The sequence below is a fragment of the Vipera ursinii genome (genome assembly GCF_947247035.1).
Source record: "Vipera ursinii genome assembly, chromosome: 1".
Taxonomy (NCBI): domain Eukaryota; kingdom Metazoa; phylum Chordata; class Lepidosauria; order Squamata; family Viperidae; genus Vipera; species Vipera ursinii.
The window spans coordinates 147,874,416-147,890,600 of record NC_139512.1 but is presented as its reverse complement, the minus strand read 5'-3'; the positions used below and the strand labels follow the sequence as shown (position 1 = coordinate 147,890,600).

At 39.4% G+C, this 16,185-nt stretch overlaps 1 protein-coding gene across 2 annotated transcripts in view; it reads right to left on the bottom strand.

Annotated features, from left to right (window-relative positions):
• Positions 1-16,185, bottom strand: part of GPD2 (glycerol-3-phosphate dehydrogenase 2) — a 95,132-nt gene that overhangs the window by 45,265 nt on the left and 33,682 nt on the right. For both annotated transcript variants that reach the window (XM_083350451.1, XM_083350452.1), the window contains 2 exons: positions 13,785-13,882; positions 9,268-9,431 (listed from right to left, as the gene is read on the bottom strand). In XM_083350451.1, coding sequence (XP_083206577.1) covers positions 9,268-9,431; positions 13,785-13,882 — 262 coding nt within the window. The remainder of the gene's footprint in view (positions 1-9,267; positions 9,432-13,784; positions 13,883-16,185) is intronic.

Below are 16,185 nucleotides of genomic sequence, written 5' to 3'. Positions count from 1 at the left end.
AAACGAAGCAAAACAAACCATCTTTACAAATGCAGCTCTTGAACAGCTTACCATTTTATTGCCTTGTGCCTGCACAATAAATAAAATCACCTGCAATTCATCAGAACGGTGAGGTCCTTGCTACTCTCTGAACTTGATGGTTTTGTTGGAAACGTTTCATTACCAAACTAGGTAACATCATCAGTGCTAACAGTTTGGTAATGAAGTCTGCAAGAAAAGCCCCAAGCTCAGAGAGCAACAAGGATCCCACGGTTGAATCCTGAGCTACAAATCTTCTCTTCTATTGATAATTCATCAAGATATTTCCTTCTGTTCACATGAGATCATAGTATAAAAACTCCTATAATTAAAAAGATCCCATTGCTCTGAAATGCAGCACCAAATCAGCTTCCTATAATCTTTTTTACTGCAAGTAATTGCAAGTTTTGTGTAGAGATTTCTCAGTTCATAGAAATGATTCAGAAATAATTTTGAGTCTCCGGACTGCCTTTAACTACCCTTAATAGTTTCCTCACTTTGCTCCTTGCTCCCCCATGGATTTCTACTGATATAAGAAGTTGTCATAATTCTATTGTGATGTACATGCTGGGTTTCACCTGTGAGAAACCTTTACAATAGCAGCTTGTGACAATAGTATTTTTTATTTCAAAATGAGAAAAAACGTTTTAAATAAGTGTATGAAGTTTTACAACTGCCTAAATTTAAAACTGGGCTGGATCTCAATCAAACACCTCAAGTGTCTCAAATTATAAATTAGTCAAAAATGAATTATAAACCTGTAATTTCTCATAATTCAGCACACACTGAAAAAGAAGCCATAGGAGTCTAAGAGAAATTGGGTTCCTATATAGCTGTTGACAGCTTAATGAATGTTCTACATTTTTCTCATTGATTTCTTTATGCTTCATCCTTCCCCTACATACATTAAAATAAAATCTCATAAAGTTTACAGTAGGAAAAAATCTTTTTGAAACAAAGTCACTTTATATTTCCACATGCCTTAATTAGTTTTCTCCAATTCTAAATACTGTCAACACAAAGTACTTACATGTATCCCCTGTACCTGTGTTATCTCTATCAGATTTTTTTATTCTTATTTAATTAACAAATGTAGGAGGCAGGATCTATTCAACATAACTTCTCTACAATACAATTTATGCATGTCTGTTTGATAGGACCTATACTAAGAATTTCAAATTAGATAATACTTCTATTTCCATAGCAATCAGTTTGATGAGATCCTGCAAGTAGGTTATGAAGTCTTGGTATACATTTCAAAATTAAACAAATGTGTGCATCCAACCAATCCTGGCTGATCACAAAAAGGCATCAGGGTTAATAATTGGATAGAAAACCACCAGAAATTCTAGGGCTACAAACTAAAAATGGAAGGTAGAAAGAAACATCCTAGAAAAAGGTAGGCCAAACCACCTAAATAATCTTGAAGAACAAGATCAATCCCTACATGGACACCTCTGCAGTTACCAGAATTCAGACTTGAATTGGAGGAGATTTTATTTAAGACATAATGGAAAAAAGATCTATCAATTTTTAAACCCACCTACATACACTTGAAGAAAAACCTTTAAAACTTTGCTATACTTACTACATGTAAAAGTTTACTACATTTAACTTCAAGAAAAATGAGCCTGAATGTCCCCCGTGCCTCTCCTCAAAAAAAGATCAGACCGGAAAAAAAATCTTCGGCCTCCATTTAAATCACCAAATGCTCTTTGATAATGCTTAAGTTTAAATTAACAAAAAAAATCGTTAAGAAAAAAGCTGTACATTTTCCCAAGGATCCTATATGGTACTTTTAAAAATGGCTTACTTACCCAGTTTAAAAAAAGGGGAAAGCTGGTTACAAGAAATCTTAGTCTAGCTTTTCCATCATGCCCCTTTTTAATTTTTGTTGAGATGCATGAGGTAAAATGACAGATCACTGCTCAGATAGCAGCCACATTTCTCCCCCAAAATGTTGCCTTTTTTGCTATTCAAGAGTATCCAAACACTAACAAAGGCTAAATAAAGCTGACATGTACCCTTAAGAAACAAAGTTGTAAGTTGTAGCTTCAAAGGAAACCTTGAATAAATAGGACACATTGTGTACAGCTAGGCTAACATCCAACATATGCTTTGTTTTCCTGATGCTGCGACAGAGCACGAATAGCCCCTGGTAAAGTTTGTGATTTGCACTGGCTGGTATAGCCAACATTTATAATGTTTCCCTTTTTTGCCTGTATAAACTTAAAATGGAATTAAGAAAGCTTGGAGCAACAATATGTGGTAGAATATGAACACTCTGGTGTATCACTGCTTGGACAAATTACTATGAAATTAGAAGAAATGAAAATCTATGCCTAGTTTATGAGAACTTTTTTGTCCTTTGTTTAAAGCGGGCAAATACATTTATGAACATGGTTGTACATGGTTTGCAAAGGTACAAATATAGTACCAACAAAGGAGAATATTTGTAGCTCAGGGTTGAAATGAGGGGGTCCTTGGTGCTTGTTTGTTTTCTTGCAGACATCTCATTACCCAACTAGGTAACATCATCAGTGCCAGTAAGGAGTGGGATTTGCTCTGAGTTTATATTCTAGAGCAGGGGTGTCAAACTGCCGGCCCGCGGGTCGGACGCATTATCCGGAAGCTGCACCCACCCTATTGCTGGCAATGGCAAAACTCTCCCGATACTTTGCGCGACGTCATGAGTTTCACATGTCTGTTCTAGAGTCCTGGATTGTCAGTATTGGTGGGGGTAGTCTTAGAGATGATTTGGTTGGGCTCTTTGCTGTTGGCTTCTTTGGCAGTTTCTTGATTGGGGTATTACTTGACAGTTGATCTGATGTTAATCTTGGAGTAAATCTATGCTGATCTGGATATTGATTGCTGGTGGAGAGGTGCTTGGGTCTTTTTATTCCTTTTGGGGCTGGGTATAGTCTCTTTTGCATAGTCTATAGATGTTGTTAATGTCTATGTGTTTATTGATGGCTGATTTGTCAGAGTGCCAGGCTTCTAGAAGTTCCCTGACAGTTTTGTACTTGGCTTTGTCTAGGATGGTCACATTTTTCCAATTGGAACTATGGTTAAGTTTGTTGTAAAATACTCCTTTTATCTCTTTGAAGAAACGAGACTTGGTGCTTTGGCAGCACCAAGTCTAGTTTCTTCAGAGATCAAAGGAGTATATAGGAGGAAAAATGCATTTCATCATTATATACAAATTGAAAGCACCATCTTCATGCTCAGAGATCAGAAACTATGTAGCACTGGGCCAAAACCATCTTCTGTGGGTAAGATTTATATTACATGAAAGCTTGCATCTAAAATGGTGGTCTTGTCAACCCTCAAGGTTTTACCTATTTGCCTTTAAACTATTCTAAAACTGCAAAGCTTTCCTGGGGAGGGAAGGAAGGAAGGAAGGAAGGAAGGAAGGAAGGAAGGAAGGAAGGAAGGAAGGAAGGAAGGAAGGTGTATCAACCATTTCCTGAGTACATTTTAGCCAAAATCACTGTACGTTTTTTTCTCAATGATTTCCACAAACGTTAATAAGTACTTGGAAAAGTTACCAGGTATTGTAATTTAATGCCCTGAGAATCCCACATCTTTCCCTCCAAAAAGGAATGGAGCTGTTTTGAACCTCCTAATTCCCAATTCTACCCTAAACAGACAGTTCATTACCACCTAAAGTTAGAAAACTAACTTTCCATCTTTTCCAAACTCCAATTGGATTTATCAACCAGATTGAACCAGACTGTTTTTCTCCCAAAGGCCATGTTGGAATGAACTTAAATCTAATTGAAAAACAAGATTTCCCAGGATCCAATCAATGGATGACTTAAAGATGAAAGGTTGTCTAAAGATGAATTTATTGAAATGGGAAGTTGTATTTTGTCTTTTGCTTTCTGGGGAAGATTTTATATAACATTTCTAAAAAAGATATGGGCAAATTTTTGTTAATGTATCTGCATAGCAAGTGGTCCTATATTTTAAGCTCGAGAATTTTCAGTTTGTCAGAACTGATAGAAGGCTTGCATTGGATGTGACTTATGCGATGAATGGTATGTGCCATTAAGCAGAAATTAAGAATATAGCATTAAAAAGAATATCTTACAAGAATTATACTAATAGTTGGCCTCCAGGAGTGACTGGGAAAGGAAGTGAAATGGGGCAGGAAGCATTTTTGCAATAATAAACTGCCTGCCGGATTCAGCTTTGTTCAATTGCCTGCCTTATTCAGCTGTGCTAGACTAATATATATTTTCCACTTCATGAATCCAGGATCACTTCTATTTACCCTGTTACTGGATGTGGCACACAACTTTTTGAAAACGGGAATGTAATTAAAAAAAATGGACTACTAGCTAAGATTCTTTCTGCTGGAAATGCCAAGGACTGAACTTGGGACCTTTTAGAGTGAGTTACCTTTCTTTCCCCAATATTGGTGGCTATATTACTTTACCAAGAAAGCATGTCTTGACTATACCTCTGTCTTTAAGCAGGCTCAGAAAACTTTTCTGAAGCTCTGAAGTGTAAGAAACTGAACACCAAATCTTTAATTTTTCTTGCTCTCCTCTATCCTTCTCTACTTGCAAATCAGCTAAATTTAGCAGTACTGAGCCTTTAACTATTTGATTAAAAATGAATCTCAGCATAGACTTTTATTGACTCGCTATAGTAAACTTGCAGTTTCTTAGGAAAAGCCTAAAAAAAGAACAATACCAGAATATTTCAGGTGTCAGACTTCATACATTTCCTTGAGAAACAAGATGTAAGGTAGAGCAGGGCTTTTCAAACATTTCATCCATTGTACCACTTTTAGGATATGGCAACATCCGAGTACTACCAGTCAGTCATCTAGCAAGGTGTCAAAAACTTGATGACCAAAAAAAAAGGAAAAAAATGATGAAGTACAGCTAGTCCTCGACTTACAACAGTTCACTTAGTGACTGTTTGAAGTACAATGGCACTGAAAAAAGTGCCCCCTAGCCACAGCCAAGCAAGACACCTGCCTGCCCACCCAGTGGTGCTTTTCCTCCTGTCCGAGGTTTTCACTGTTGTGAGCATTTCTGTTGAGGATTGGCAGCGGGGGTGGGGAGGGGGTGTTTAGTTTTTATTCCCCCCCGCCCATCTGCTAGGTGGTTGCAGCAGGTTTTGGTCACTTCACAAGACCCTGGGACACTGTGACCGTCATAAATATGAATCAGTTGCCAAGCATCTGAATGTAAATCACATGACCTTGGAGATGCTGCAATATTCCAGCTGTTCGGTTCCAGCTGGAGCCTGGTGCTGACCCTGGCACTTCCTCTGAGTCCTGACAGCCCTGCAGCTACAGCCATCTCTCGCTCAGGCTTGTGCGGTGCTGCCACCGGTTCAGCTCATTCCCCTCCCCCACTACCACTTTTCTAGGATGGTCGCGTACCACCTGCCAGGTGCCAATGTACCACAGGTGGTACCCGTACCACTGGTTGAAAAGCCCTGAGGTAGAGCACAAAGTGAAAAACACATTAATGGTACTTCTTCACCAGAGAATTAAAATTCTGTATACTAGTTCCTGAGCCAGCAGAAAGAACACCGGTTTTAAAACGTGGCAGATCCACTAGCAATCCTTGTCCTGCCAAAGGCACATTGTCAATTATCCAGAACAAATTAAAGGTAAGGTTTTGTATATCCCAGCTCAGCTTTGCTTCGCTCTCACAAATTCACCAGCTGTTAGGAGACCATCCAGTAGTCTTTCTCTTGGTGTTGGGATAGGACTGGGAGAGGGGGCATGATTTGCTAGGTAGCTAGTCCTTCCCTATCAGTTGAAAGATTCTTTTGGATGTAGATTTAGCATATTCCAGAAAAATGTAGGGCCCTTCCCACTCTCTAGTGCAGACCTAGCCTTTTATAGCCCTTTGGCTGTCTCTGTCCAAGCCCACATGGATTGCTTTTATTTTGAAGGCAACTGCTATTTTTTTTCTCAACCTAAGTATGGGCATATGTGCATACATACAAATCTTTACAGCCTTGTTGGTTCGGCCCTCCCCAACAGTCCCAGTTTCTCATGCGGCCTCTTGGGAAAATGAATTGCCCACCTCTGCTCTAGCGGATCACCTGACTGCTTCACTAGCAGAATGTGGGTGAAGCACAACATACTGTATCTACGTGAAAAGACAAAATACCACGCAATCTGCCAGAAGATCAATTCACAGTTTAGAATTTATACTTAGGATCACTCAATTCAAGTAAATTTAGCACGTATAAGAACAGTCTACAGTCTACTATTGATAAGTATAAAACATAAGGTAGTTTTTTCTTTTCTGTATTATTTTTTATTTTTAGTTTGGGATGGTCTCCTTTCTATTGTTTAAAAGCTTTTCTTTTTAAGTTTAAAAATTGTTTTAATTGTACAAGATATACAAGTAACAAATAAAGAAATAAAAAAGGACAAATTTAAATTCCAGGGGTTTTTTTTTGGTTCGCAATGAAATCCTTGTATAGCTTTTTCACTGCAAAAGCAATCCACGTGGGTCCCATAGTTAGCACGCGCCATTCTAAAGCTTCTTCAAAATGAATGACAGAGAAGCACTACTGGAGGGATAGCAAAAGATATCTGGATGGATACTGAAGTTCAGGTTTCGTACTTGAATCTCTGTGTAGCCTTTGTTCATGAAAGACATTCTGAAAGTGCAAATCTGGTTTATTGGCTAGGGCTGGGGGTTAGGTAGAAAAAAAACGTTTCTCAAAAATGTGCATGTTAAAGACACTCTTATCTCAACAGAAAAAAATAAACCTATAAATCATCTTATAAAACAGAACAGAAAACTGTATCCATCTAACATAAGGACAAAAAAAAATCACAGTTAAGGCTGGCCTTTAGACAGGGAGCAATAAAAATGTCACTAAATGGGCATCCTGCTGTGTAACTAGTTGCATTCCTCTATCTCAGAACTGAGTTTCTTGGCTTCTAGTAATTTTCAGAGAAAGTACGGTTTGGTAGGCTGACTTCTCTTGTTACCTTTATTAAAATGTATGCAGACTCACCTCCACATTTTTGTGAAGGGGGAAGAAGAAAATTAAATTTATATACAGTAGCTTGAGCAAATTTAGCAAATTTAGGTTGGGGATAATCAGGAAGCACCAATTTATGCCCCAAATTGTAGAAGGGATGTTTTATAAGATATAATCCAGTTTAGAACAAAAAGTATTCTCTTCAGCCACTCTTTTTCAAGACTTATCAGGCAAAGAAATAAACTTACAATCAGTAATAAAACTGCAGTCCTAGAAAACTAGGAAACATAGCAAGCGCATATTCAACAGAACATTCAGATCCCATCAGTATTATTGTGTTATGGTTGCAAAGAAGTTTTGAGCTAGCTTTTTTCTGATACATACAAATATTCATAATGCTATAATCATATGTTTGTGGATTCACTACAGTTTTATAGAGGACATCAAGCATTTTCATTGTCATCCCCCTACTTTAAAATGGTTAATGGTCTTTTTTAGTCCTTTTGGCCTGAGGTGCTTCCTGATTATCCCCAACCTAAATTTGCTCAAGCTACTGTATATAAATTTAATTTTCTTCTTCCCCCTTCACAAAAAGTAAATGGACTAATTTGTTAGTATATTTCATCCCTAACTCATGTATTTATCCCTATGTATCTATACTTGCCTACAAAGGCAGAATTGGAGAAATATCTAATATAAAAAAATATAAAAGATCATTCTGCATGCAGCAACGTATTTTGATGAAATAGCAACACGAATACAGAAGCAAATGAAAAATCAACTTTCATTTGGGAAAATCCAAGGGAAGAATGAAATGGGTTTTTTGAGTCACAAAAGCCACCAGTAGGTGGAGCATTCTACTGGCAGACTAAAAGAGAAATCTGGAAACCTCAGTGAATAATGGAACTAAACACAGACTTTACAAAGTAAGTTCTCTGGCACACTCTCATGTATGTATACCTCATTTATCCACCAGCCACAGAGAAGTGAATTTAGAAGACAATATACATGAGGAAAGAACAGATCTACCTGACTCAAAGGCATGAACATCTTCCCAGAAGTAGTTCTGGCATGTTCTCAGGAATTTTCACACAAATAGGCACAAACGGACATTGAAAGCAAAAGGGGACAAGACTAATCTAGTATCTATATCTTTTTTTCAGTGTGAAGGAAGGGAGTCGAGATGGGTGTGCTCCACTTGCTACGTGAAAGAGGAACAACAATGGACCTTCTCTGCCATAGTGTTTTGTTGTTGGGAGAAAATCTGCTAGGCAGAGGAAAAGAGCTAAAACAGCAATAGCAACAGCACTTATATACCATTTCACAGTACTTTACAGAAGAGGTCCCCAACCTTTTGAGCACCAGGGCCCGCTTCCATGGAGAGAGGTTTTTCCGCGGACTGGAGGGTGCATGGTTTCGTGTGCTGCCTGCATCCCACGGATGGGGCTTTTGTTTGTGCGGACTGGTTGCTGGCATGCTGTGGCCCAATACCGGTCCACGGACTGCGGGTTGGGGACCCCTGCTTTACAGCACTCTCTAAGCCAGACATGTCAAACACAAGGTCTGGGGGCCGGATCCGGCCCGCGAAGTGGTTTCATGCGGCCCGCGAAGCCATCCTGGAAACAGTGAGGGAACGGCCCCCACTGCCTTGGCCCTGGCCCAGAGACCCTCCTCCTGCCAGAGACCCTCAGATCTGTCCCACTCCTGCCCAGGCCCCCATAGGCACCCTTGATGCGAACGATGTAGAGCTGGCCATACGTACTCTAGCCACGCCCACCCAGTAGGCCACGCTCACCCAGGCCACACCCACCCGGCCCCCTGAGGGCAACTGCAATGCTGATGTGGCCCTCAATGAAATTGAGTTTGACACCCCTGCTCTAAGCTATTTACAGAGTCAGCATATTGTCCCCAACAATCTGGGTCCTCATTTTACCGACCTCGGAAGTCTGAGTCAACTTTGAGCCGGTCAGGATTGAACTCCTGGCAGTAGGCAGAGTGAGCCTGCAATACTACATTCTACCCACTGTGCCACCATGGCTTAATGAAAGTGAACTGTACTTAAGACAACTTTTTTCTAACTGATTAGCTAAACAGTGCAGCAGGTAAAAAAAGCAGCTGGTACTTAAAGACTCTTGCAGGGTGGTGCAAAGGGAGAAATGCATGAACTCAAGGGCTGTACAGTATCTCTGCAACATAGCTGGTGATAGAATGGGCTCAGATTCACAACTGGGATCAAAGCTTCTGCTCTTAACACTGGCAAGAAAGGAGAGGACATACCATCATAGTAGACTATGGCGCCCACGAGTTTGTCCTTCCGTAACATAGGGAAGAGTTCCAAAGCTTTGGATTTGCTAAGCACGTAGCTGCTTTTCAGACACTGGCTTCCTGCTACAAGGTCATACAGCTTAATTCCCACCCAGTAATAAGGCAGTTGCCACCACCTAAAAAAAAGAAAAAAGATGACAAATAAATACATAAGCATGTAAAACAAATCCCTTTTTTTGCAATGGAAGTTCTTTTAGAACAAATCTAAAAAATCAGAATTTAGAAAAATCAGAATAGATCTGGATATGTGTGGAAAACCTGTTTCAAAGATCACAGGGGACTTCTGCACGCTAATGTTTCAACTAAAAGTGGCCACCCAAGAGTAAGTGAGATACAACTATTCCAATTACTATTTTATTCAACTGATAAGATGTTGTTGTTTTTTTAAATTCAGTTTGTTATTGATTGAAGTTATCCTGAGTTTCTGGGAAGAAAAGCAGAGGATATACAAACAGACCCAAGTATAGATACATAATTTATTTGCAAAGGCTGAGGCTGTAATTTATAAAACAGAAAGGCCCTAAATCAGTTAGCATGCAATCAATACAGCAAAAAGAACTGGACAACAGGACCAAGGTTCATATTCCCACTTGGCTATGAAGCTTTACTGTGCACCTGGACCCAAGCATCAAATACTGGGAGTGGGGAAGAATGAACATCCAGATCAGGGGTCCCCAACCCCTGATCCGTGGACCCGCACCAGGCCGCAGCATACCAGCAACCAGGCCGCGCAAACAAGTGAAGCCCCATCTGCTGGATGCAGGAAACACCCGAAACCATGCCCCCTCCGGTCTGCGGAAAAACTTTTCTCCACAGAACCAGTCCTTCGTGCCGAAAAGGTTGGGGGCCTCTGATCCAGATAACATATCTTCTAATCCCATTTTAACAAAACACAATGGCTTTATTCCCATACCATAATATCTAAATTAACTGCCTTAACCTGGTGTCTTGGGTTATGTAACCTATTAAGATAATGCTTGGGTTCCCATAGTACTATCAGTCACTAGCTATTTAATTCCATTTTAACCTACCCTATCCTTTTACACAAATCCAGCCAGAGAAATGAGCAGACAGATTCATAGGCTTACATGGAAAACTGAGGATTCACTGAAGCTGACATTGTTCTCTAATGTTGTTATTTTAAAATATAGTAATAATCGGGGACAACTATCCAAGCATACAAAGAATGATCAGTGTTCAATAAAAAAATCTTTAAATATAAATCATTTCTTTCCACCAGAATGATATTTAGTGCCCTGTGAATTACACAGCAGCTTAAAAGTCTACAATTACCTGGCTGGGCCACGTGTCTTATCCTATTCAGAAAGGCCCCTGGGGGAGGAACTGGTCTGGGTCTAGGACAACTTGCAGCAGCCATCCCACCGTGGCCATCTTGCCACGAACAACTCGCCGCAGGATAACCCACCACAAGACAATCCACAAGGGGTAACTCTCCCACTGTTTCCTCTACACTAGTTCCACTTTTGTCAATGGAAATAATGTCAAAGAAACAGTGGTAGATAAAATTTATCGCACTGAGTTATACAGCATGGAATTGTCCTGCGGCAAGTTTTCCCACGGTGAGTTGTCCCGTGGCAAATTGGTCTTGGTGAAATGCCAATGCTAGTTTGGCTCCAGCCAGATGGCTGCAGCGAGTTGGCCCTGGTGAGATGGCCGCAGTGAGATGGCCACGGCGAGTTGTCCCATTCCAATTTGGTCCTGTGTAACCAAGCAGCAGTGCAATCTAAGAACAGTAAGATGAGGAGCAGGAATTGTAGCTCATTTTGCCAGGTTCGATATTTTCAAAGCATCAAATATCTTAAATCAGGCACGTCAAACTCGCGACGTAATGTGATGTCACACGATGTATCACAATTTTTTCCCCATTGCCAGCAATGGGGTGGGCGTGGTTTCGGGATGACGTGTCCAGCCTGCAGGCCGGCAGTTTGACATGCCTGTCTTAAATGAAAGACTTTTTGCATATTGTAAGAAGATTTAATATTGTTTCAGGAGGGAAAAAAACCAAAATACAGTTTTGCCAAACTCTGTGGTCAGAGAATTATCAATGATTCTCTGGTATTCAGTATAGACTAAAAAACTATACCTAAGAAATGCTGCAGCACTCTTTTATCACAAAAACACCAATTTCATGTGCTAGGACTTCTCCATCTTGAGATACAGCTAGATTGCCATTTTTATATGGTCAGGATATTAAAATAATCACCTTTACATTCAAACCTGTTTTCGCTCACACAGAGACACACACAGAGAGAGACTTTTGTACTGGAAAATGAAAATGTTAAACAATATTTGAGATTTCAAACTAACAGATTTGGAGACAGATCTACTGACATCATTGGTCTTAAAGTAAACATGACTAGCAGTTTTGAAAATATGGTGAAATTCAACTTTAAACTGACAAATGAATTTAATTCTTGATTATTACAGTCAGCCAGAATTTAACAGCAAGCACCTATTCAAGATTTTTGCAGGGAAACTATAGCCACTATTCTACTAGCAAGAGGGGGAAAAATACAGATAACAGCACAATTCAGCACCATGACATATAGTGTGAGAAAAGTAGTCACTCCATTTTACTGTGTGTATTTAATGTGTATTTAAACATTACACGACATGGGCTAATCTTTAATATTCTTCAGGTGTAGAATTCCATATTTTAAAAAAACTCAAGGGAAAACTTTGAAATTATTCTTCTAAAAGGAAAATGTGCACAAAGCTGGCACACTCAGGTATAGCTGAAGGCACAGCCTGCCAGCATCCAGCTAAGCTTGTAAGCCGCCCTGAGTCTTCGGAGAAGGGCGGGATATAAATGGAATTAAAATTAAAAAAATTAAAAAAAAAATCCTTCCTGTATAGGTAGACCCATTTTTTTAAAAAAACAATCAAAAAACACTATGAAGTTTAGAGAATTCTAGAGGACAAAATGAATGCCTTAAACTTTGCAGACACTTAAGAGATTTCATCAGACTTAAACCCCCACTTCAATATTTGACCTGGCCTTGCCCATTTTTGGAATAAAGTGTTTGATATATAACATAAAGCCAGCTGCAGCTCTTAAGGCAACAGAAATTGTGCATGCTTGAGCAAAAGTGAGCAATGACTGGTGTTTTGCATACTTGTTTTGCATTATTTCTAATGTTTAGTTAACAAGTTTCTAACAGCAGCACATAAATAAGCAGCCTACAGGCACTTGTTTCTTACATAACAAGAAATCTTATTTAAATGACCTGGATGGTGCTTCAAAATGCCCTTTCTTGTAAAGTGTCTGAAATGATGGAGCAAGCTTGTATACTTTCACACTGAGACATGGAAAGTACAAGGTACCAGAATTGCACTTGTAAGACATGTTCTGGAAGTGCTGTAGCATCATCATATTTTTCTTGGATACATAACACCACATCATCTAAGCACAGTATGTTTATTTAGGTTTGATGACTTCTCTCTCCAATCCTTGATGTTTCCACTGCTTAATGTTATTCTTTGTGAGTCATTGTGGTGGGATGTGTGAAACTAAGTCTCAAAATGTCACTTGATTTAAAAAGTCACTTAAGAGACCCTGGATAAGATATCAGCTCAGGCTAACATCCCTCCCCTAGTACCTCTCTAAAGATCAAAATTCAAATAGGTAAGTTACAAAACACTTAACTATACTCTTCCTGTAAGATCACCTCACACGCATCCTCAATTTAAGTCCTAAACAGTGTACATTTGTGCACTTATCTATATTGTTTATGTTTTATTGACTTTATTGTAAATTGTTTGATTGTCCAGAATGAGAATCAGGCATAATTCAAGTTTAATAAATTATTATTATTATTCAAGAACATTAATGGGATACTCTCTTTTCACATCTTACTGACTAATTTAAGGTAAAGTACTGGTCTGTCTAACCAGAGTAAAAAAGCTACTTATGTATTTTCCTTTCTCAAGGCATTTGAGAAGTCAGGAAAATTAACAGCATGCATACATTTGCATCTCATTTTTCCCCTTTTTATACCACAGAGATGCAGACATGGTTTCAACGTTTAAATAAATAAATGCATATAAACACCGATGCACATAAATGCCCGTAAGTTTCATTTCTGAGATGGCTAATCAAGATTTAATTCAAGCACAGTTATGGTATAGCAACATCAAAGGTTTCTGCCCCTGTAATCAATCTGTCAGTAAAATGCCAATAGGATTCTTTGTGCATTTGCCATACCAGATTAAAACAAATGGAATCAACAGTCCAAAAGATTTCACATTACACTTCAATAAAATAATGGCAATATTTTGTTCTTGCAAAGTAAAAAAGTAGGCTTGGCACTAGCAAAAGCAAAACAAAACAAAACAAAAAATAACCCATGGGGGGGGGAAAGCACTATAATTCCTACACGGTGACACAGATTAAATTGTAAGAATAACCTGCCAAGCAAATAAAAGAGGATAAATTTTGAATAACTTACTTGTAAACTGGAAGCATTATAGGCAGAGGAGAAGATAAATGAGGAGCAATTTCAAGCAAGTTGGCACGTTCGCGGAGGGCTTCTTTCACCATTCTATACTAAAAAATGAAAGAAAAAGAAAAAATAATAATAAAGAATTTACTGAACTGATTCTCAGTGATATTGCCAAACAACCATCTGTTACTATTTTGTGGACTCTCTGTAATATTTAAAAAAAAAACGTTAGAAATTATGATTGTAATAAAAATTTGTACAGGTCGTTCTTTGACCAGAAGATGATGTATTTTTATTGCAGAAAAACTGTTAAAATATATCTCGAAGTTTCTTTCAGGAGCTCAATATGGCGTTCACATTCTCCTTCCTCCATTTTCTACCACAACATCAACTGTGTGAAATAAGGTTGATCTGAGAGAGAAAGGGCCAAAGCCACTCAGTAAATTTTCACAGCTAGGAGCGGAAGAAGGACTTGCATTTCCCTTGTGCCAGTTCAATAGCTTGATCACCAAACCCTATAGGTAGTCCTTGAGTTATGACCACGATTCAACCCAAAATTTTCATCGCTAAGCAAGACATTTGCTAAGTGGATTTTACCCCATTTGATGACCTTTCTTGCCACAGTTGTTAAGTGAATCCCTGCAGGTGTTAAGTTAGTAACACAACTGTTAAGTGAATCCGGGTTCACTGATTTTGCTTGTCGGGAAGGTCGCAAAAAGATAATCCCATGATCCTGGAACACTGCAATCATCATAAGTATGAGTTCATTTGCCAAGTGCCAGAATTTTGATCATGTGACCCCGGTGATGCTGCAACAGTCGTTAAGTATAAAAAACGGACATAACTCACTTTTTCCAATGCCACTGTAACTTTGGACGGTCACTAAACGAACAGTCGTATGTCTAGGACTACCTAGCTCTATGGGGATGAACAACAGCAGTCTATGCAGTTTCTAAATTGATATTTACTAATTATTGTTTTTAAAAAATAAGACAATCCAGTATCGATTTCATGTTGTTATTGCTCTATTTTACTCTAGCACATAAAAACCTGTCTAATCAATAACGGAAAATCTGGAATTAATCAACCAAATTCAAGTAAATTCGCGGGCCGCATGAAACCACTTCACGGGCCAGATCTAGCCACCGGGCCTTGTGTTTGACATGTCTGTTCTAAGGCAACAGTATTTTCCCAACATTGTACATACGTTCAGATTTGTTCTTGAGTAAAATGTGAGCTACATACATGACCAACAGCTAGCAGAAGTTAGCTGAGGAATGTAAAATGAAAAACCTGAAGCAAGGACAAAAATCCAGCGTACTGTTACGGGAGGAGGCACAACTAATTTGGAAACAGCACGTGTGAAACAGATCTGGAATAGAAGTTAATTACACATGAATTTGAGGGATCACTGTGCTTCGGCTATAAAAGGGGTAAATTAAATTTTAGCTTCCATCAATGGAAGTATAATGAATGCATTATATTGATATGTACTAATTATTGTTTTAAAAAAATAAGACAATCCAGTATCGATTTCATATTGTTATTGCTCTATTTTACTCTAGCACATAAAAACCTGTCTAATCAATAACAGGAAATCTGGAATTAATCAACCAAATTCAAGTAAATTTGAATTTTGCCGTTTGTCCATCCAGAAAGTGTTCTGTCTGACCTTAAAATAAATACTGATTAAAATTCAAAATAATAGTTTGGAACTCAAAACTGTATTGAGTTAAAAAAAACCATCTGAAATAGTAAAAAATGCAACTGCCACAAATATTTTACACACCAGGCTCGTGTTTAATTATATCCATATTCTAAGGCAGGGGTGTCAAACTGCCAGCCCACGGGCCGGTTTCATCATACCGAAGCCGTGCTCACCCCACTGCCGGCAATGCAAAAAGAGTCACGATACATGGTGACACATCACGTGACATGACGAGTTTGACACCCGTGGTGTTCTAAGGCAGGGGTGTCAAACTCAATTTCATTGAGGGCCGCATCAGCATTGCGGTTGCCCTCAGGGGGCCGGGTGGGTGTGGCCTGGGTGGGCGTGGCCTACTGGGTGGGCGTGGCTAGAGTGCGTATGGCCTACTGGGTGGGCATGGCCAGCTCTACATCGTTTGCATCAAGGGTGCCTATGGGGGCCTGGGCAGGAGTGGGACAGATCTGAGGGTCTCTGGCAGGAGGAGGGTCTCTGGGCCAGGGCCAAGGCAGTGGGGGCCGTTCCCTCACTGTTTCCAGGATGGCTTCGCGGGCCGCATGAAACCACTTCACGGGCCAGATCTAGCCACCGGGCCTTGTGTTTGACATGTCTGTTCTAAGGCAACAGTATTTTCCCAACATTGTGCATACGTTCAGATTTGTTCTTGAGTAAAATGTGAGCTACATACATGACCAACAGCTA